Source organism: Clinocottus analis, unplaced genomic scaffold (assembly GCF_023055335.1).
Source record: "Clinocottus analis isolate CAN_PGR_092001 unplaced genomic scaffold, fCliAna1.0.p SCAF_31, whole genome shotgun sequence".
Taxonomy (NCBI): Eukaryota; Metazoa; Chordata; class Actinopteri; order Perciformes; family Cottidae; genus Clinocottus; species Clinocottus analis.
In genome coordinates this window covers 422,605-443,026 of record NW_027176054.1, presented here as the reverse complement: position 1 = coordinate 443,026, position 20,422 = coordinate 422,605, and the positions used below count along the sequence as shown (strand labels likewise).

The 20,422-nt window shown below is 42.2% G+C and overlaps 2 protein-coding genes across 5 annotated transcripts; both read left to right on the top strand.

Moving 5' to 3' along the window:
* Positions 1 to 156: 156 nt before the first annotated feature.
* On the top strand, positions 157 to 7,501 carry LOC137798773 (galectin-related protein-like). The gene is made up of 6 exons (XM_068595718.1): positions 157 to 253; positions 919 to 1,074; positions 2,955 to 3,035; positions 3,163 to 3,251; positions 3,462 to 3,642; positions 6,930 to 7,501. Exons 2-6 carry the CDS (start codon positions 925 to 927, stop codon positions 7,071 to 7,073), a joined length of 645 nt encoding a protein of 214 aa, XP_068451819.1. The 5' UTR covers positions 157 to 253; positions 919 to 924; the 3' UTR covers positions 7,074 to 7,501.
* Positions 7,502 to 7,798: 297 nt separating this feature from the next.
* Positions 7,799 to 18,958, top strand: aftpha (aftiphilin a). Of its 4 annotated transcripts, none has more exons than XM_068595721.1 (10): positions 7,799 to 7,990; positions 10,003 to 11,772; positions 13,793 to 13,977; positions 14,153 to 14,285; positions 14,371 to 14,427; positions 15,104 to 15,226; positions 15,328 to 15,388; positions 16,074 to 16,157; positions 17,182 to 17,305; positions 17,429 to 18,958. In XM_068595721.1, the coding sequence occupies exons 2-10, from the start codon at positions 10,039 to 10,041 to the stop codon at positions 17,568 to 17,570; spliced, it is 2,643 nt and encodes an 880-aa protein (XP_068451822.1). In that variant the 5' UTR covers positions 7,799 to 7,990; positions 10,003 to 10,038; the 3' UTR covers positions 17,571 to 18,958. The 4 variants fall into 4 exon arrangements, with proteins under 4 accessions (XP_068451822.1, XP_068451821.1, XP_068451825.1 ...); XM_068595720.1 differs by having other exon boundaries at positions 15,325 to 15,388; XM_068595724.1 differs by lacking the exon at positions 16,074 to 16,157.
* Positions 18,959 to 20,422: the final 1,464 nt, after the last annotated feature.

The following is a 20,422-nucleotide window of genomic DNA, read 5'->3' as shown; positions in this document are numbered from 1 at the left end:
GCAGAAAATATCATTAAATATTTGAAGGGATCAAATTTTGTTTTTGGACTTTTTAAAGCGCCGAGTTTCAGTCGTTTCCTCTCCCTCCCGCTCGGCCCTTTCCTTTGACCTCATGTCCTGCTTCCTTCCTCCCATTCTGTCGCCCGTAAAGTGGAAAAGGGAGAAAGTGGCGACGAGACACGCTTCTAAAATGTCACCTAGGACGAAGGAGTCGTGCGTCTGAAGCCTCGAACCTCAGCGGCAGACGCGTGAGGTGAGTTTCTATCTGACTGATACTTTACGTACTTTGCGGGTAATCTTCAACACTCCTTGAAGTCGCTTTTATTTTGGTTTTAAGCCCACAAAAACAAACAGACAGCGAATGTATCGACGACCATGTTTCAACATCTGTGTGAACTCTGCTATTCCTTGTTTACAGATCCACAGGTTCATGTGTACATTATCTGTTTTTTCTTTACTTTACATGATTGACAAACCGCAGGGTCAACAAAACAGAAAGAAATAAAAAAGAAGACAAAGTATAAGCTCCTCAGAAAATGATTAAATCAAATAATATACATAGTAAAAACAGGTTTATGAAATGATATATCTAACAGCAAAATACTACGATTGTACATTTTTTTTAACACAAATATAATCAACTTTCATACGGAGCGTCACGTGGAGCCTAAACTGCTTCATGTTAATCTTTATTTTTGTGATCATTAGAAGATATTAATCTTAATTTTTTTGCGTCATTACGTGACGAAACGTTGTTAAAAAGCACCTTTTGCAAAGAGAACCTGAAGAAGATCGAGTATTTGTGGTTTTGCCGGCAGCCACAGCCTCACAATGAGCTCTGTTGTTGCTGACCTGAGAGGGAAAGGCATGCAGTGGCAGCTGATTACCAGAGTGAGTGTGTGTGTGTGTGTGTGTTAGAGTGTAATGAGGCAGGTTGAAGCTTTCACGTCACAGTCGACCGGAGACGTCGGAGGCGGACAAACTGGACCTGCAGCTCTTTCTCCTTCGCTGTTTGTTTGTTTTCTTGGGATCAACATGGCCGAGACGCACGGAGTGACAGCGCAGGGCAGGAAGGTGAGTGTGAACACACACCTGAGCAAACAGGAAGCAGGTGAGGGGGGATCATATGAACCAGCTCCACAGCGGAGAGAGGGAGCCGATGGAGGCGGGCGTCAGGGTTAACTCTTCTGGTTTCAGTGTTTCTCAGGTGACCTGAAACCAGTTTCCATAAAGAACTTGTTCCTCTGGCTGGTGTGAAGCTGGCAAGAGAAGAAACAGTGCAACTTCCTGTCAGAATTAACAAAATGAAAGCACCAATCATCCACGTGGCAGCACTTTAAACACGTATATATGAAGTAAAGTCAACAAAATCTACGAGGAAAACCAGAGCTGTTGTATTGAAGTACAAGTACTGTATCAGAGTACAATTTTAAGGTGCTAGTACTTTCCAGTAGTCTCCATTTCTTGCTATTTTTTCACTTCTCCTTTACAACATTTCAGATGGACATATCATACTTTTTTTTAAACTGCATTACATTTATATAATAACTTAATGATACAAAATATAATATACTAATTATTATGTCTTATCGTCTGTGAAGACTTCGTGTCGGCTCGGTGGTTTTCGGGTTAAAGGACTTCAGAAGTAATTTACAAAGTATAACTACTCATGAGATTAGGGTGTTCATTTCTTAGTGGTTTATTTTAAATGTAAAACTTTACTACATAAAATCTTATTTTTTCCCCTAAAAGACGAACACAAAAGTGTGAACCTCTTGAGCAGCTTTTATTCTGAAGGTAGAACCTGCAATCATTCTACTTCCTGTTTCATTCTAACTTGACGGGGCACGTGCTGGTCACAAGGTGCGCGAGGTCACGCTGAGTGGCTTTGACTTCAGTCAGTCAATTTATTGTCTTCTCTTTTTTTTTTTTTTACCAAACTCTGAAATGTGCAAATTATGTTTATATTATTTTATTTTATTTTATTTTAAATAATTTAACTTTTAATGTAAAGACATTTCTTTATAGTTTCTAGTGCAAGAAATTATTTGAATGTTGTTCAATACATTTTATTTGGGTGTTTATATTCAATAAAAAATAAACTGTAAGTAAGAAACCGAAATGAAGATACATATTTTTTTTTACATACTTGTACCGCACTTGAGTATTTAATTTTATGCTTTAAAATACTTCTTCTTCTATAATATTGTACTTTTAACTGCACTCAATGTATTTGAAACTTTACTTTTGACAAAAATCATGTCTCACCATTCAATACTTTTGGATGTATAAAGCATTTTCCATAATTATAATTATGCTTTAGTTAATTTAACTCAATCAAATTGTTTATTTTTGTTGGTAAATGTTGACTTAAAAGCACAAACTACTGCTACAGGCTATGTTAGCACAGGATGCTAAATAGGCAACACAACACTTACCAGAGACTGAATTCACTCGTCTTAAAATACTCAGCAGATCTTTGACCAGCTGGTCCCCGCGGCCCATTTTGGGATTAACTTTTTCCATAAGAAACCTCTAAACTATAACTTTTATGCTTATTCTTTCTTCATAGCATAGTTTAGCTGTTAGCTTCCTCCTGTCGTCTTACTCTACTCTCCCTCTAGCAGCGCGGCTGTTGTTTATTTCGCTCTGCAGCGCCGCCGCTGCCCTCTGCTGGTCACAAGTAGCTACTGCAGGCAGGAAAAACACGGAATTATGTCACTATTTTGAGCTGCTGCATGTTTTTTTTTTAATTTTATTATTCCTTGAAATAACCTCGACAATGGTTTGAGCATATTTGTAATGGTTTTTTTTATAGAAAAGTAACCAGCTGAAATAATTTGATCAACAATCACGTGATTTGAAATCATCTGAACAGCCTCAGTGATTTCTGGAAACGCCGGACTGATTCATTTAAGTTAAAATCATGTTGTTGTTTTTTTTTTACCTTTCAGAAATGGGTTGTTCCACAGAGAAGTGACGGAAATAAACCGAGTGTTCGTCCTCCTGAGGGAAAGGCTGCAAAGGGAGATCTGGTAACCATTTTTTTTCTCAAAATATTTCACTTGTATGCTCGAGACGTTTTCCCCAAACCCAAAAGTATTGTTAAACATACAGTATATTATAAAAAGTCTGTGTATGTGTGTGTGTATGTGTGCGCAGGCGGTTCCTTTCAGAGGTCACATCTCAGGTGGGATGCGTCCGGGGAAGAAGGTCGTGGTGGTGGGTGTGGTGGACTCATGTCCTGACAGGTAAAACATGATCATAACGTCCGCTTTCCTTCACAAGTTGCTTTAGAACTTACTTGATCATCGTTGTTTTTTTGTTTGCCAAATACCAAAACCGATAGGAGATATTAGAAGTTCTCAAACAGAGCTATATAACGGTGTTTCTCATGGCTTTGTGATCTGAACCCTTTCCCCGTAGACTCAGAGTCGTGTGTCTGGTTATCCGTCCTTTAGGTTCTACATCGCCCTGACGTGTGGACGTGGAACCGGGGAGCCTCCGCCCGACGTGGCCCTGGAGCTCTGCGTCAGGTTCAGGGACCGGCAGGTCCTGCGCAGGGCCTGTGTGGCCGGATCCTGGGGGCCCGCCGAACGGGCCGTTCCGTTCTTCCCCTTCATCCCGGACCAGCCGTTCAAGGTAAACCCAGAAAGTGTCAGTCTATGGGGCAAAAAAACATGTATTGAGAAGAAAGACTTTTTTTTATACTTTTTTTTTTGTCGACTTTTTTTTCATACTTTTTTTTGTCAACTTTTTTTTCATACTTTTTTTTTGTCAACTTTTTTTTCATACTTTTTTTTGTCAACTTTTTTTGTCAACTTTTTTTTTTGGACTTTTTTTTCATATTTTTTTCATACTTTTTTTTTTGTCGACTTTTTTTTCATACTTTTTTTTGTCGACTTTTTTTTGTCAACTTTTTTTTCATACTTTTTTTGTCAACTTTTTTTCATACTTTTTTTTGTCAACTTTTTTTGTCAACTTTTTTTTTTTTGACTTTTTTTTTCATACTTTTTTTTTGTCGACTTTTTTTTCATACTTTTTTTTTTTGTCGACTTTTTTTTCATACTTTTTTGTCGACTTTTTTTTCATACTTTTTTTGTGAACTTTTTTTGTGAACTTTTTTTTTTTTGGACCTTTTTTTTCATACTTTTTTTTGTCACCTTTTTATCGACTTTTTTTGTCATACTTTTTTTAAAACTTTTTTTGTCATACTTTTTTTTGTTGACTTTTTCATACTTTTTTTGTTGACTTTAATTATTTCTTCTTTTTGTTGACTTTTTTTTAGTTTTTTGTTTCCATAATTATGATTTTTTTTTTGTTGCGGAAATGGGCTTCCATACTTATTCCACATAAACAAAAAAAGAACTTTTTTTTCAACTTTTTTTTTAATCGACTTTTTTTGTCGTACTTTTTTTTCAACTTTTTTTGGTCGACTTTTTTTGTTGACTTTTTTTCGTCGACTTTTTTTTTGGTCATACTTTTTTTTTTTGTCGACTTTTTATTGTCATACTTTTTTTTCAACTTTTTTTTTATCGACTTTTTTTGTTGTACTTTTTTTTCAACTTTTTTTTGTCTACTTTTTTTTGTTGACTTTTTTTGGTCGACTTTTTTTGGTCATACTTTTTTTTTTGTCATACTTTTTTTTCATCGACTTTTTTTGTCGTACTTTTTTTTCAACTTTTTTTGTCATACCTTTTTTTCAACTTTTTTTTGTTGACTTTTTCGTCGACTTTTTTTTTGGTCATACTTTTTTTTTTGTCGACTTTTTATTGCCATACTTTTTTTTGTTGACACCTTCTTTTTGTTGACTTTTTTTTAGTTTTTTGTTGCCATAATTATGATTTTTTTTTTGTTGCGGAAATGGGCTTCCATACTTATTCCACATAAACAAAAAAAGAACTTTTTTTTCAACTTGTTTTTTATCGACTTTTTTTGTCGTACTTTTTTTCAACTTTTTTTGTCATACTTTTTTTTCAACTTTTTTTTGTCGACTTTTTTTTGTTGACTTTTTTTCGTCGACTTTTTTTTTGGTCATACTTTTTTTCTTGTCGACTTTTTATTGTCATACTTTTTTTCAACTTTTTTTTTATCGACTTTTTTTGTCGTACTTTTTTTTCAACTTTTTTTGTCATACTTTTTTTCAACTTTTTTTTGTCGACTTTTTTTTTGGTCATATTTTTTTTCTTGTCGACTTTTTATTGTCATACTTTTTTTTCAACTTTTTTTTTATCGACTTTTTTTGTCGTACTTTTTTTTCAACTTTTTTTGTCATACTTTTTTGCAACTTTTTTTTGTCTACTTTTTTTTGTTGACTTTTTTTGGTCGACTTTTTTTGGTCATACTTTTTTTTTTGTCATACTTTTTTTTCATCGACTTTTTTTGTCGTACTTTTTTTTCAACTTTTTTTGTCATACCTTTTTTTCAACTTTTTTTTGTTGACTTTTTCGTCGACTTTTTTTTTGGTCATACTTTTTTTTTTGTCGACTTTTTATTGCCATACTTTTTTTTGTTGACACCTTCTTTTTGTTGACTTTTTTTTAGTTTTTTGTTGCCATAATTATGATTTTTTTTTTGTTGCGGAAATGGGCTTCCATACTTATTCCACATAAACAAAAAAAGAACTTTTTTTTCAACTTGTTTTTTATCGACTTTTTTTGTCGTACTTTTTTTCAACTTTTTTTGTCATACTTTTTTTTCAACTTTTTTTTGTCGACTTTTTTTTGTTGACTTTTTTTCGTCGACTTTTTTTTTGGTCATACTTTTTTTCTTGTCGACTTTTTATTGTCATACTTTTTTTCAACTTTTTTTTTATCGACTTTTTTTGTCGTACTTTTTTTTCAACTTTTTTTGTCATACTTTTTTTCAACTTTTTTTTGTCGACTTTTTTTTTGGTCATATTTTTTTTCTTGTCGACTTTTTATTGTCATACTTTTTTTTCAACTTTTTTTTTATCGACTTTTTTTGTCGTACTTTTTTTTCAACTTTTTTTGTCATACTTTTTTGCAACTTTTTTTTGTCGACTTTTTTTTGTTGACTTTTTTTGGTCATACTTTTTTTTTGGTCAACTTTTTTTTGTCATACTTTTTTTTCAACTTTTTTTTTATTAACTTTTTTTGTTGTACTTTTTTTCAACTTTTTTTGTCATACTTATTTTTGTTGACTTTTTTTTCATACTTTTTTTGTCATCTTTTTTTTTATCGGCTATTTCTTTTTTATTGTCAACTTTTTTTTCATACTTTTTTTTCGACTTTTTTTTGTCAACTTTTATTTTATCGATTTTTTTTTTTGTCATACTTTTTTATGTCATACTTTTTTTGTCGACTTTTTTTTGTCATACTTTTTTTTCAACTTTTTTTTTATCGACTTTTTTTGTCGTACTTTTTTTTCAACTTTTTTTGTCATACTTTTTTTTCAACTTTTTTTGTTGACTTTTTTTCGACGACTTTTTTTTTGGTCATACTTTTTTTTTTTGTCGACTTTTTATTGCCATACTTTCTTTTGTTGACTTTAATTATTTCTTCTTTTTGTTGACTTTTTTTTAGTTTTTTGTTGCCATAATTATGATTTTTTTTTGTTGCGGAAATGGGCTTCCATACTTATTCCACATAAACAAAAAAAGAACGGTTAAATTAAATACATTATTCATCATTTTACTCTATATTTGTCCAATATAAAGTTTATATTTGATCATGTGACATACTGACATCACATGCTGTTGGTCATTAAACCCTAAATTGCTAATTTAACTGTAAAAATCCAACACATTGTTGGTATAATTGTGTGTGTGTGTGTGTGTGTGCTTCATAACTAGTAGCGTAACTAGCTTCCTTAAGCTACTGCTTATAATCATTGTTTTCAACACTGTTTCAGTTTTTAGAGAACAGAAGATCACATGAACCTGAAACTTTGTGTGTCTCTTCTCCCAGATTGAGATCTACTGCGAGCAGAGTCGGTTTCGTGTGTTGGTGGACGGACAGAAGCTGTTCGACTTCCACCACAGACTGACGGTGCTCAGCGACATCGACACGCTGTGGATCAAAGGCGGCGTCACTGTCACCAAACTGGCCTGACGTGGAGGGGCGCGACTGTTTTTTGTGGGTCACGGCCCATTTTTTTTGGAAAACTTAATATGCGTGTTTGTGATCTACTTGAGCAAAGTTTTTGTGAATGTGTTGAAACATTCAGCGAGAAAAGATCACAGGACATTTATAAAATCACATTTTGGGGGATTTGAATGGCCTTCTACTAATGTAAATATGACCTAAAAGCTTATAGACTGGGATTAACTGAAGGCCGCTGATGCCGTGGGTGGAATAGTTTTCATATTTTGTAATATGTTTTGTTTTTTTAAATCACATTTTGTAGCAGTAAACAAAGGACATTGAGGCCTCCGTGATCTGTATGTGCTGACTACCTCACATGGTGTGTTGTCCTGCTGCAGCCATATTAAAAGCACATGAAGATCTATATGAGGAATAAACCACTATTTCTATATTCAGTATGTGCCAAGGACAATTGTATTTGTGTGTGTGTGTGTGTGTGTGTGTGTGTGTGTGTGTGTGTGTGTGTGCACACATAAAATGTGTATTTATTGTACTTAAGTAACGTACCTGAGTAAATGTACTTAGTTACTAAACTGACGTACCTGTTAAACATGGAAAGTTTAGCAAAAAAACAAAACAACTCAGCGTAGGGCCGACCTGTCACCGCGGTGCATGCTGGGGGATTATTGAGGCAGCAGCAGCAGCAGCAGCAGCAGAGACGCGACCTGTCACTCCGGTGCATGCTGGGGGATATTGAGGCAGCAGCAGCAGCAGAGAGCCAACCTGTCGCGGCGGTGCATGCTGGGGGATATCGAGGCAGCAGCCGGTTGACTCAACCTTCACTTTCCGCCGTCCGGCGCTCTTCAACCGGCTCAATCCGGCAACGTTAACGGACGGCACCGTCTTTTAACCGAGTTATGGACGTCAGCGGACATCAACCCACGGTTAGCTTCACCTGTTGTTCTTGTTGTTGGTGTCCCGGGACACCTGCTGCCACAAACCCGATCCGGAGGACAGGGGATCGGCCGGAAGAGATGCTTGTTGTTAGCCTGTTAGCTAGCTGCGTAGTTAGCCGAGCTGGTGGACTTCTAACTCACACTTGTACCTGATTCCGTTGACATTTCTCGCCTTCACACACCTGAGATGATCAGGTTTGATAAAACAAACGTCCCGCTGACGTGGTGACGCGGTGATAAGACGTTTAACTCGTGTCGTGGCTCATGAATTAGCTTCGCTTTTGGCTCTTCTGCACCTAAACTGGTGCTACGGTTAACCAGGCGACCGTGTTAACTGGAGACTTTACGCGTCTGTTAATTTTTTATATGATATATATGATGTATATGACAAGGCTTGACACTGTATAAAAAAAGTGAACTATATTTGTTGTCTTCATATCGTGAACAGCTGTCGTAACAACGACAACAACACACCCGTTCAGCTGTAAGTCTCTAATTGACGCGGTCGCTTGTGAAACCGTAACACCGGCTAGTCAAGCTAAGCTAAGCTAGCTGCCGCTACACCACGTCTCAGCGAGCTCGTCTCGGCCTCACAGGTACACGAGATGCCTTGTGGTCGGTGTCACATGGATCATAGTGTTTAGACGTTATGTCTACATAACGTCACTAATTTATTTGGTGTTTGCTGGTTTATCGGGGCCGCCAAACGGGTACAGAATTAGCTTAGTTCGCTTCAAAACAAAACATCAGACAAGTGAGGAGGAAAAGGTGTGGAAGTGGAGATAACACCCTGAACGTGGTGTCGAGTGTGTGAATCCTGGAGAAAAAAAAACCTTGTGAGAAGGATAAGGTGACAACTCGTCTTAAAGGGCAACACGTTGAGTTTTCTAGTTAAAAAGTACGTTTACGTTCTTTTTTGGTAGTTTGCGAATTTGCCACTGAAGTCTGACGTCATCTTAGCTGAACCTTTATGCAAATACATGCCTGTTGTAAAGATGCAGAAAAATGGAAATGAGTAAATGTACTCGCTTACTTTGACTTACTAAGTCGGTTGACTTAAGTTTTATTCGAGTTGTCGGGATGTTTTGATGGGGATGGAAGTTCCTAACAAATTAGGAATGTGGCAGAGACGTTTCCTCTGTCGTCTTTCTGGATTTGCATGCCTGTGGTGGAAGTCAGCGGCCGCCTGGGTGTAAACATACAGGTATTCAGTGAGATAAGGCCAACAAAGCAAACACGCGTCACCGTCGCCGCCCACTGTTCCAGCTCTGTTTGAGTTTCCTCTTTCAGTTTGACGTCCAAGAAGTTTGGGTCTTCTCGTTAAGAATACAATCTTTTTTTGGGTCACGCAGGATTTTGTTTTCCTAAATAACTTCTTCAGTAGGTTCCTGAGAGGACGGCATGATTTACTTTAAAAAACAAACAAAGTGCTTCATGTTTTGCGTACGTTAGATTTTGAGGGACCTTCCTGTGGAAACAACTGCCTTTAAACACAACTAATTGAATCACATTTTTTGTTTTAATGATTTGTTTTTGTGATTCTAATGTCAGACACACAGAGATAAGACTTTTAGGAGAACATCCAAGAGCTTTATAGAGGGAGAGAGAGTTTACAAGTACACATTCACAATTATTCCCCAAGGAAGTGATGATAACGTCTGTATTCTGGAGACTGAAGCGCCGTCATAGTTTATGTTCTCGCTATCTCAGTTTGTTTTGTCTCAGTTGCTTTACACCTCTGCACTAGTTTGTCATTACCACTTTATTACTGTCAGTTTGACTCCAATCTGTGCTCCTTCAGAGGATCCGTAATTCAATCTGTGCTTCGTCTCGACCCGCTCATCAAGCAAATTGACCCTTGAGCGCCACGGGCGCTGCTCTCATTTACTTCCTGTGTTTACGGCGCCAGGAATGGGGCTTAAACACATGTTTTTTATTGATATACCTGCCGTGACGGATGATTTTGTTTCTCACGATGTCTTCTCTCTCGCCGTCTCCAGGTGTAGCCAGGAGGATCCGTCGCCTGCCAGAGAACCATGGAGCCGGACGTGATCCGCATCTACTCGTCCTCTCCGCCCCCGATGGAGGACGCCGCGGAGGAGGACGACGACGACAACGAGTTCGGCGACTTCTCCGGCGTCCCGAACAGCGTCAGCTTCACCGAGTTCGACACCCCGACCACTTTCAACCAGAGCCAAGCTCTGACCGACACCTCCCCGCCGGAGCTGCTCGGCGGCAAAGGGGTGACGGGGTACGGCCGCAACGGCGCCCGCGGCCCCAACGGCGATCTGTCCAAGGCGAACGGCGTTGTGGCGGCGAGCCGCCCGGGCATCAGTCCCTCAGAAAGAACTGAGATGAAAAAGGTCCTCTCCGGCTCTGTGGGTCTCCCGGGCGGCGTCGAGCTCGCCGACTGCAACGGCGGAGTCGCGGAGGTGCTGACGAACGGGTTTGCGAGCGTCGACGGTCAGGGGAGCCCCTCCTCGCAGAATTCTGTCCACTCTCCTTTAGAAGGGGCGTCCAACGAGGACGCGGGCGGCGTTGCCGAGGACGACTTCGCGGACTTTGCCGCTTTCTCCGATGCCGAGGGACACCCCGGCCCGACGGCGGAGGAGGACTCGGACGATCCCGCGGAGGCCGCCCGCCGCGACGAGCGCTGTAACGTAGAGCAGGGAACCCCTTCAGAGGACAATGTCAGGGACGCGCACAGGACTGGCCCCGGCGAGTCCGGCTCGGATTCCGTACGCGTTCCCGCCGAGGCCCCCGGCGGCTCGTGCAACACGGACCGGGGCGCTCGCGCGGACGCCGAGTCTCAGCAAAGGGACGTAGCCTTTGCTCGGGAGCACTCGAACCTCGAGGCGGCTTGCTCTCACAGACCCCTCGCTCTGAACGGGGCGGACGCAGCCCGCGGGGACGAGTCCAAAGACGCCGCGGGCGGCGGCGAGAGCGAACTCTCGCTGGACGTAGCCGCGGACGTAGCCGCGGATGTAGACGTAGCCGTGGATGTAGACGTAGCCGCAGACGGCGAGGCGGGACAGTCAGACGGAAAGGGCTCCGGTAACGAGACGGAAACAGAGACCGAGACTGAGACGGAGACGTCGCTGGGCCGGCCGCTGTCGACAGACGCTCTGGAGGAGTTCGCCGACATGAGCACAACGGGCTCGGTGCCCTCGCCGCCCCTCCAGGGGGAGACCGCCACTCCGGCCGACCACAGCCAGCTGGCCGAGGACGACGACGAGGACGACTTTGAGGACTTCGGTGACTTCGGAGACGCCGGCTCATTCGGCGGCCAGGGCTTTGCCGACTTCGACCAGCCGGACGTCCAGCGTGAGCCGAGCGGGTCGGACGGCCCTGCCGCCGCCGCCGCCGCCGCCGCACAGGAAACCAAGGACGAAGATGACTTCGGCGACTTCAACTCCCCCAAGTTTCACGCCAGTGAAAACGAGGGGGAGGAAGGAGGCAAGTTCGCGGACTTCCCCGTCAGCGACAGCTTTGGGAATTTCAACTCGGCGGCCGAGGCCGCAGACGGCGAGGCGGAGGCAGGGTGGAGCGCCTTCGGGGAGCAGCAGGCGGAGGAGGAGGAGAAGGAGGAGGAAGATGAGGAGAGGGAGCAGCAGGAGGACGGCGAGGAGTCCTGGGCGGCGTTCAGCACGGACCAGAGCGTCGCTCCTCCCGCAGAGAGCAGAGGGGAGGAGGAAGACGAGGAAGACGAGTGGCACGAGAGCGAGCTTCCCGCAGTCAGCGAGGAAACCAGCAGGACAGAAAGACAGTCGGTAAGAACCGTGGGAAGTAAACTGGTCAGACTGGGAGTTATCCGTCCACATATGTTGCTCCGAGTCGCTTCTGATGAAAACTGGTTAAAATTCCTTTCACCTTCAATGTATTAAGGTCGCGTAAAAAGACAGTAAATTAAAGTTCAGGCCGGCCGGTTTGCACAGAGGATATCTATATATCTCTATCTCGATGTCATGATGGATGCTCCTAAAGGGGAGGAGCTAGTATGGTAGTTATTATTTGCCGTTATGTCATGTAGACGCTGTCATATTCATACACTGATACTTGTAAATATCTGTTTCTCATATCAGATTTGTTAAGTTTTGTAATACGCGCTCAGTCTTCACTGGGAGGCAAATTACAGGACTTTTCACGATCCGACACAAAGTTCTGCTTCCTGTAATCCAAAGAAGAGGAAGAAGTTTTGGTTGTTTTTTTAATCTCATTTTAAATGAGTTCCTTGTGTTTGCTCAGCTGAGTCACGCGTTAAACATTAACCGGCCCGTCGACGAGAGCGGGCGGTGTAACCAGTGTGGCAGCCAGCAGGGAAACAGGTTGTTGTTGTTTATTGACCTCACACCACCTCAAGGTGTGAAGGAACATTTACACAAAGCCTCCACACTTTACTGTGCAGCATCGTCTGCAGTGGTCCCTCGTTTGTCGCGGGGGATTCGCTCCAAAAATAACCCGCGATAGACGAAATCCACAAAATTGTGAGCTTTATTTTTTACCATTATTATACATGTTTTAAGGCCGTAAAACCCCTAAACACACACTTTTATACACTTTTCTCAGACAGGCATGAACATTTTCTCACATTTCTCGATTACGAGGTGTGCAGTCCTTCAGCTCAATGAGGGCGCAGAACAAAGCGCGTTCACACTGAACGCTGCAACAAAAATAAATATCCGCTAAAGGTGAACCGCGTTACAGCGAGAGACGACTGTAGTCGTCACCGACGGTAACACAGCGTCAGCCGTCCAGCGGGTGGACAGATTGAGACTCGGGACAAAAAGATGCGACCTCGTGATGAAGCTGCTCATAACTGCTCTGAGAGGAAGAACCTGCTGCTGTCGCATCGACGCTTATTCTGATGAGAGAAAACACTGCTTCACTTGCTCAGGTTGTAAGAGACGGTTTCTGGAGGATGGGAGTAAACGACCTCTCTCTCTCTCTCTCTCTCTCTCTCTTTCTTTCTATCTCTCTCTCTCTCTCTCCCCGTCCCTTTTTCTATCTCTCCGTCTCTCTCTCCATCCCTCTCTCCCTCTCTCTCTCACTCTTTTTCTTCATCTCTCGGACTCCCTCTCCCCCCTCTCTTTCGCTTGCTCTCTCTCTCTACATCTCTCCCTCCCTCTCACCCTTTCCCTCTTTCTGTCTCTCTCTACATCTATCCCTCTCTCTGTCTCCGTTTCTCCGTCTCTCTCTCTCTTTCTCTCTCTCCCCCCTCTCTCTCTCTCCTCCCTCTCCCTCTCTCCCCTTTCTCTCTCTCCCCCCACCTCTCTCTCTCTCTCTCTCCCCCTCTCCCCCTCTCTTTCTCTCTCTCTCTCTCTCCCCTCCTCTCTCCCCCCTCCCTGTCTCTCTCCCCCCCACCTCTCTCTCTCTCTCTCTCTCTCTCTCTCTCTCTCTCTCTCTCTCTCTCTCTCTCTCCCACCCTCCCTCTCTCTATCTGTCTCTCCCTCTCTCCCCTCCATCCCCTCTCTCTCCCTCTCCCCCCCCCCTCTCTCTCTCTCTCTCTCCCCTCCTCTCTCCCCCCTCCCTCTCTCTCTCCCCCCACCTCTCTCTCTCTCTCTCTCTCCCCCTCTCTTTCTCTCTCTCTCTCTCCCCTCCTCTCTCCCCCCTCCCTGTCTCTCTCCCCCCCACCTCTCTCTCTCTCTCTCTCTCTCTCTCTCTCTCTCTCTCTCCCACCCTCCCTCTCTCTATCTGTCTCTCTCTCTCTCCCTCTCTCCCCTCCATCCCCTCTCTCTCCCTCTCCCCCCCCCTCTCTCTCTCTCTCCCCCCCCCCCCTCTCTCTCTCTCCAGGCGTCTCTCTCGCTCCGTCTGGAGAAGTTGTTTCAGGGCAGCTTCCCTCAGCCCTTCGTCCCGTCAGAGGAAGACGAGGTGGCGTCTCTGAGGATCCTGCTGAGGCATCCGGAGGACCGGCGTCAGCCGGGAGCCGAGGAAGAGGAGGAGGGGAAGACGAAGACGCCACCGCCATCATGCAACGGGTGAGGTTTTAACCCTGCGAGCTGCAGCAGGAAGTCTTCAGAAGCAACAGGTGTCAAACTGAAATCTTCTGTCCTGGACATGAACGGTTTCCGCTTCAAGGTCTTTGTCGCCTCCCGCATGAACGTTCAGCGTCTTCTTTTCAGTAAAACGCTGCGTCTCTTGTGCGTCCTGCAGGTCGGCGCGCGGCGGCGGCGCGTGGTTGCACCTGCGGGACATCCACGAGTCGGTGGGCCTCCGGTACCAGTGGGGCGGCTCGTACTGCAACAAGGCGCTGCTCTGCTGCCTCGGCATCGACACCCGCAACATCGTAAGAGAAGCGCCGGCTCTTTTCTTTTCTTTTTTTTTTTTGACTGACCTCCATCTTTATTAACGCGCCGCTTTCATGTGTGCAGCTGTTCACGGGGCAGAAGAAGCAGCCGGTCATCGTGCCCATGTACGCCGCCAGCCTGGTGAGTCGCCTGCACGAGGAGTTATTACCTGTATTATTCAATATGTGCACTCTTCTCAAGCAAACTCTCTACTTTCTCTGTTCAACGGCACTTTTAAGATAAATATCTTCTGGTATTTGGGCCCAAAAGCAGAAAGTGAACCTTTTAATGGACATTTCTAAATTCATTGAGGCAACTCCTGATAATGAAAGTAATCTCTGGTTTGCAGCCTGGATTATTTAATTTAATTTTTTTTTTTTAAACTTATTTCATTTTAATTTTAATTTTTACTTATTTAATTTTTTATTCCATCTGAATATTTAATATTTTTTCTTACTGTTTAATTTAATTTAGATTTTTTTTTAAATTTTAATTTTACTGTTAATTTATTTTACTTGATTTTTATTTACTTGTGAGCAAAACTGCTGTAATCCTGTAATTTCCCCACTGAGGGACTAATGAAGGATTATTTTTATTTCATCTTACTCTCGACTCGTCCAGATGAGATTCATAATCTCCAGAGAGTTCTGGGCCTTTCAATTAAATGCCAATTGTGTTTTTTATATTTAATTCAGAACATTTAATCTCATGTACCTAACAAAGCGACTACTAGCTTAAAAAGCCCTTCGAGTCGCTCGCAGGTTAAATCCCTAGTTCTTCTTCCTCTTCTAGTTCTTCTTCCTCTTTTCTCCTCCAGGGGATGCTGGAACCAACCAAAGAGCCCGTGAAGCCCGTCTCTGCAGCAGAGATGATCGCCTCCATAGCTCAGGCGCCTCCAGCGGCTCCAGAGGCCGGCTCCTGCCCCCCGGACGCCGTCCAGGTGAGGCCCCTCCCCCCCCTGAAAAAAAGCATCCACAACGCACCTGTACATGTTATCCATTCACGTGTGAACTGACCGCGTGACCCCGTGCCCTCCAGCAGGAGGCGCTCCCACCCGTCCAGTTCGACTGGAGCAGCAGTGGCCTTACCAACCCTCTGGACGGTACGTGACCTCTGACCTCTGAACCCTCCAGCCGCCACGGACGCTGCCGTCTTGTTTTTTCGCACACTTCTCTCATAACCCCCTCGTAGTGTTTCTTTAAAATCTGTAGACGCTTCAGTCCTGTTGTTGTTGTTGTTGTTGTTGTTTTTCACACAGTGTGGAAATGTCGTCGAGACGATTATGTAGAATTAAAAAATGACTTCATTAAAGGAAAAATCCACAATAAACAGTCCACAAAGCTCTATTTTTACTCCAGTTTGGAGTGTAGTTTCATCTCCTCGCGGATCTCAAGACCTTTTAGGTCTTCAGCCGACGGAGAAACTACAAAGTTCAGCCGACGTGTCGCTCGTTCTGTGGCAGCAGAACGTTTAATACACAAAATAAAAATGTCCCCTCAGACGCTTTCAACCCTCCGCAGTGAGCGGATGAGACTGTGGCTCTTTCCTTTAACCGCTCATGAAAACAACATGGCCGCTCTGCATGAAGACTGAGACCAAGCTAACATGTAGCGCTCTGCTTCTGATCACTGACACTGCTGCTCCTGTTCTGGTTTCCTATTTCTCTCTCTCTCTCTCTCTCTCTGTCTCTCTCTCTCTCTCTCTCTCTCTCTCTCTCTCTCTCTCTCTGTCTCTCTCTTTCTCTCTCTCTCTCTCTTAACCCCCCCCCCCCCCTCCTCCCCGTGCAGCGAGCGGAGGCTCGTCTCTGTTAAACCTGGATTTCTTTGGTCCTGTGGAGGATTCAGGCTCCAGCAGCTCGCCCTCCATCCCAGGTCAGCAGCTGACACGGCCTCCTGTCTCCTGTCTCCTAACTCCTAACTACTAACTCCTAACTACTAACTCCTAACTACTAACTCCTAACTACTAACTCCTAACTCCTAACTCCTAACTCCTAACTCCTCGCGCCTAACTCTCGTCCGTGGGAGGATGCAGGAGGACGAAATCTTCACTCTTTATTGACGAGGTTTAAAAACTCAAATTGACAAAATGTGAAAATGATATAATAATAATATTAATACATTTTACTTCAAAGCAATAACAATATGAACAAGGCAGAGAGACGACATCATAGCAGTAAGTACACAAAATTAACATTAATTAATTAGTCCAACTTTAAATCAAAAGTTACATTTTAAAAACATGCAATTCAGATAAAAAAAACTTTAACGCTCATCTCTAAAACTTAGGGACCGTCAGAAGCATTATTTGCATTTTTATATATATCTTTAAAACAATGAATTTAAACCCTAAAGTTTAGTTCACCTTGTGTGAATCCCCTTCAAAATAAGAGCTTTTATTTTTGCCGCATCCCAACACACTTAAAGGCCGCATCCCGACACACTTAAGGCCGCATCCCAACACTCTTAAGGCCGCATCCCAACACTCTTAAGGCCGCATCCCAACACACTTAAGGCCGCATCCCAACACACTTAAAGGCCGCATCCCAACACTCTTAGAGGCCGCATCCAACACACTTAAAGGCCGCATCCCGACACACTTAAAGGCCGCATCCCGACACACTTAAAGGCCGCATCCCGACACACTTAAAGGCCGCATCCCGACACACTTAAAGGCTGCATCCCAACACACTTAGAGTCCGCATCCCAACACACTTAAAGGCCGCATCCAACACACTTAAAGGCCGCATCCAACACACTTAAAGGCCGCATCCAACACACTTAAAGGCCGCATCCCGACACACTTAAAGGCCGCATCCCGACACACTTAGAGGCCGCATCCCGACACACTTGTCTCCTCTCCTCCGTGTCGTCATGCTTCCTCGTCTCCTCGTTCCAGGAGTCGACCCGGAGCTGTACGAGCTGACGACGGCCAAGATGGACGCCGGCGGCCCCGGCAGCCGCGTGGCGGACGCCTTCGCCCGCCTGATGTCCACCATGGAGAAGACCAGCACGTCCACCAGGTCAGAGGTCAAAGAGGGAGTAGACTTCACAATCCTCCAAAGTATTAATCCTCATCTGACGCACAAACCTGATCGGATTATTTGGTTTCAGTCCTTTTTTCGTTTCCTCCTGCAATCCGACAGGAAGCCGAGGAAAGAGGAGAATCTAAGCGACGAGGCGTCCAAAGTGATCGCCGGGCTGCCGGACCTGTCCTTCATGCAGGCCAAGGTGCTGATGTTCCCCGCCACGCTGATGCCGCTCAGCTGCCAGGCCACGCCGGACTGAAGCCCCGCCCCCTGAAAGCCCCGCCCCCTGACCCTCCTCCTCCACTCACATCATTCCCTATCTCCTCTAAGCCCCGCCCCCTGGGCCCTCGCCTTCTTTCTTTATTTTCTTCTCTCGCTGCGTCTTAGCTCCTCCCCTTTTCATACTTAATTACATTTTTAATTCTCGCTTTTTTTCCTTCAATTTAAACCCTTTTTTTTTTTTATTTGTTGAATTATTATTATTATTATAATAAAGCGACGCATTTATGATCACAGGAAACAGCTCGGACGTGAAGGAACGGGGGACGACCTGCACATTTAACAGGAAAAAAGGATTAATTTATAGAGTTGATAATTTACAGTGGAAGGTATAGAAGTGTGTGTGTGTGTGTGTGTGTGTGTGTGCGTGTGTGTGTGTGTGTGCCGTTCATATCTCTAGAAGAATCATCGTGTATATAATCAGGGATTAAATGTTTCTATTCCTTTTTTTTCTGTCCGGGTCTGTTTGTAACCGGCTGGTTTCACGTCTCCGTGGTGGGAGTGTGTCCGTGTCCGTGTGTGAAGGAAACGCTTTGGCCGAGGCTCTTCCAATCAACATGAAGTGGAACATGTGTTTGAGTTTAAATGCGTTTGTATACATCTATAAAATCTCTGTCTATATATAAATATAAATATATATTTATCGACTTGAAACCACACTGCCTGCAAAATCCAGCTGAATGTTTTTTGTCCCCTTCGTTGTGTTTTAAAGGCCTTTTTTTCATTTTGACCTTTTCTTTAACCCGCATTCTGTCTTTTTTTATTGCATTTATTTTAAATTAAAATCATGCCCCGCCCTCCTTCCTGTCGGCGTCACAACGCAGGATGTTTTTACTTTTGATTCCACGTTCATCTGTTTTACTTTTGTGGATTAAAAACAGGTTTCCTTGTTGTTTTTTTTGTCGAAACAGGACTTTTTGGTTGTTGTTTTTTGGGTTAAAACCACTGAAACTTAAAGGTTTCTCTGCAGTGAAGGTCGAGTCGCATCAGAAGGGAATTAAGGGACCAATTTCTGCTTCCATGTGCCGGGTGTTCGTACTCTGTTCCTGATATGAAGTGCTTTACTTTTGTTGTTGTCGCGGCTCTTATTTTGCTCATTGTCTTTTCTTTTTTTTTGCAATATTTCTTTTTGTTGCTCATACTACTGTCGGGCCCGTCTCCCAGGAGGATTTTGCACATTGTAAAGATGAAATGGATGTAATCATAGTTCACTGTGGCTTTAGACTGTGTACAGTTAAACTATGGACTGTAAAATGTACGGGGAAATTCCTATGGAAAAAAACTGAATCACTTGAAGAGCCCGTCAGGAGGTTATCGTGCATGCCCGGGTTCTTTTCAGACGATACGTGTGTAAATTTTACTTTTAGTGTACACAAGAAATTAAAATAGTTATCTTCTCTGCTTGTTTCTGTTTCTTTTGCACGAAGCCGTGTTATCGAGATAAAAGAAAAGACCTATTTTGGCTGAAACACTTTTACAATTTTAAGTTTAATTATTTAAACATGTTATAAATTAGCATTTAAGACAATGTAAACAAATATAATTATATATATTATTTTTAATTTAAATGTATATTTTTATTTAGATATAGAGATTATATACATATTTAAATATATATATTGTTACATATATAAAAAATATATATTTAAAAATATATTTATGTAAAAATAGTTTTGTATAAATACATATTTAAAAAATAATTATGTATATAAATACGTAATTTAAAACAACTAAATGAATTTTAATTATTTATTGTAAAACTAAGATTTAATTTTAATTGTTTACCATTTCAATTATTTTTTTTAAATAAAAAATGAAACAATAACAAATAAATAAATCAATTGTTTAAATGTGTCACTCTACCCCTCACAATACATGTGTATTATTTGCACTAATTTATTAATTAAATAATGAAAGCTGGTGAATGGCACATTTAGTTAATTAATATGAATTCATCATGTTCAATCAAAATTGCCTGTAAATAGTTTAGAAAATATGGAGCAAAAAATAAAAGTATGAGTTGAAATCCAACATGATGAAACGTTTGTTGCTCTTCAGCCTCCAAACAGACGAGAGATTTAACCCGTTATTAGTGATAACTTGTGTTATTAGTGAACTGTCCCTTTAACCAGTGAAAGGAAATCCTTCTTGTTGTCTGTAAGAAACGAATCAGGAGACAAAGATCATAAATTAAAGACAGAGAAGACAAAGATGAGATATTTCCCATTTAATGTAGAAAATAAAATTACTAAAGTGACCCCCCCCCTCAGAGCTGAATCCTCATTTTACACATTCAAATATAATTCTCAGGAGCTAACATGTGGTATTGCATAGGACAAGGCACAGAGTCATGTGACCAGTAACTCCTCCCCTTCTGTTGATGTCCAGACAAATGAAACAAATCACAGGAAACAATAACATTTGGTTTGAAGAGAAAAGCGTCTGTTTGACGACCGGTCTTTCTTTCTGGAAGATGGAAACCAACAAAACACCCTAGAGACAGTTTTTAAATATAAAAAAACATGAATTTATGTTGGTTTAGTCCAATCTTTGTCTTACTTTTACAGTAAAAAGATATTTTGGATGCTGAATATCCAGGTGAAGCGGATTAAAAACAGCCTTAAAATACAAAATCTACTGCGTCTTGAATCTGTTTGTATTGATCCGACAGTTCTTTACTTGTCTGAAGGAAATTGTAAATGGCGAAACAGCTCCAGGAAGATCTTTAGAAAAAACTAACGAACAAGAATTAAATCATAAAGACATTTGTGAAAGTTAAATAACAAAAAAAAAAAATTGAATACTTGTACCAACTGCAAAAACTGTGTATTA

Excerpts from the sequence above, each read along its gene's own strand:
- aftpha (XM_068595720.1), top strand. The coding sequence starts at position 10,039 with ATGGAGCCGGACGTGATCCGCATCTACTCGTCCTCTCCGCCCCCGATG. Across the intron at positions 13,978-14,152 it reads CCACCGCCATCATGCAACGG|GTCGGCGCGCGGCGGCGGCG; the intron begins GTGAGGTTTTAA and ends TGCGTCCTGCAG. Across the intron at positions 14,428-15,103 it reads CCATGTACGCCGCCAGCCTG|GGGATGCTGGAACCAACCAA; the intron begins GTGAGTCGCCTG and ends TTTCTCCTCCAG.
- LOC137798773 (XM_068595718.1), top strand. The coding sequence starts at position 925 with ATGAGGCAGGTTGAAGCTTTCACGTCACAGTCGACCGGAGACGTCGGA. Across the intron at positions 3,252-3,461 it reads GTGGACTCATGTCCTGACAG|GTTCTACATCGCCCTGACGT; the intron begins GTAAAACATGAT and ends TCCGTCCTTTAG. Across the intron at positions 3,643-6,929 it reads TCCCGGACCAGCCGTTCAAG|ATTGAGATCTACTGCGAGCA; the intron begins GTAAACCCAGAA and ends CTCTTCTCCCAG.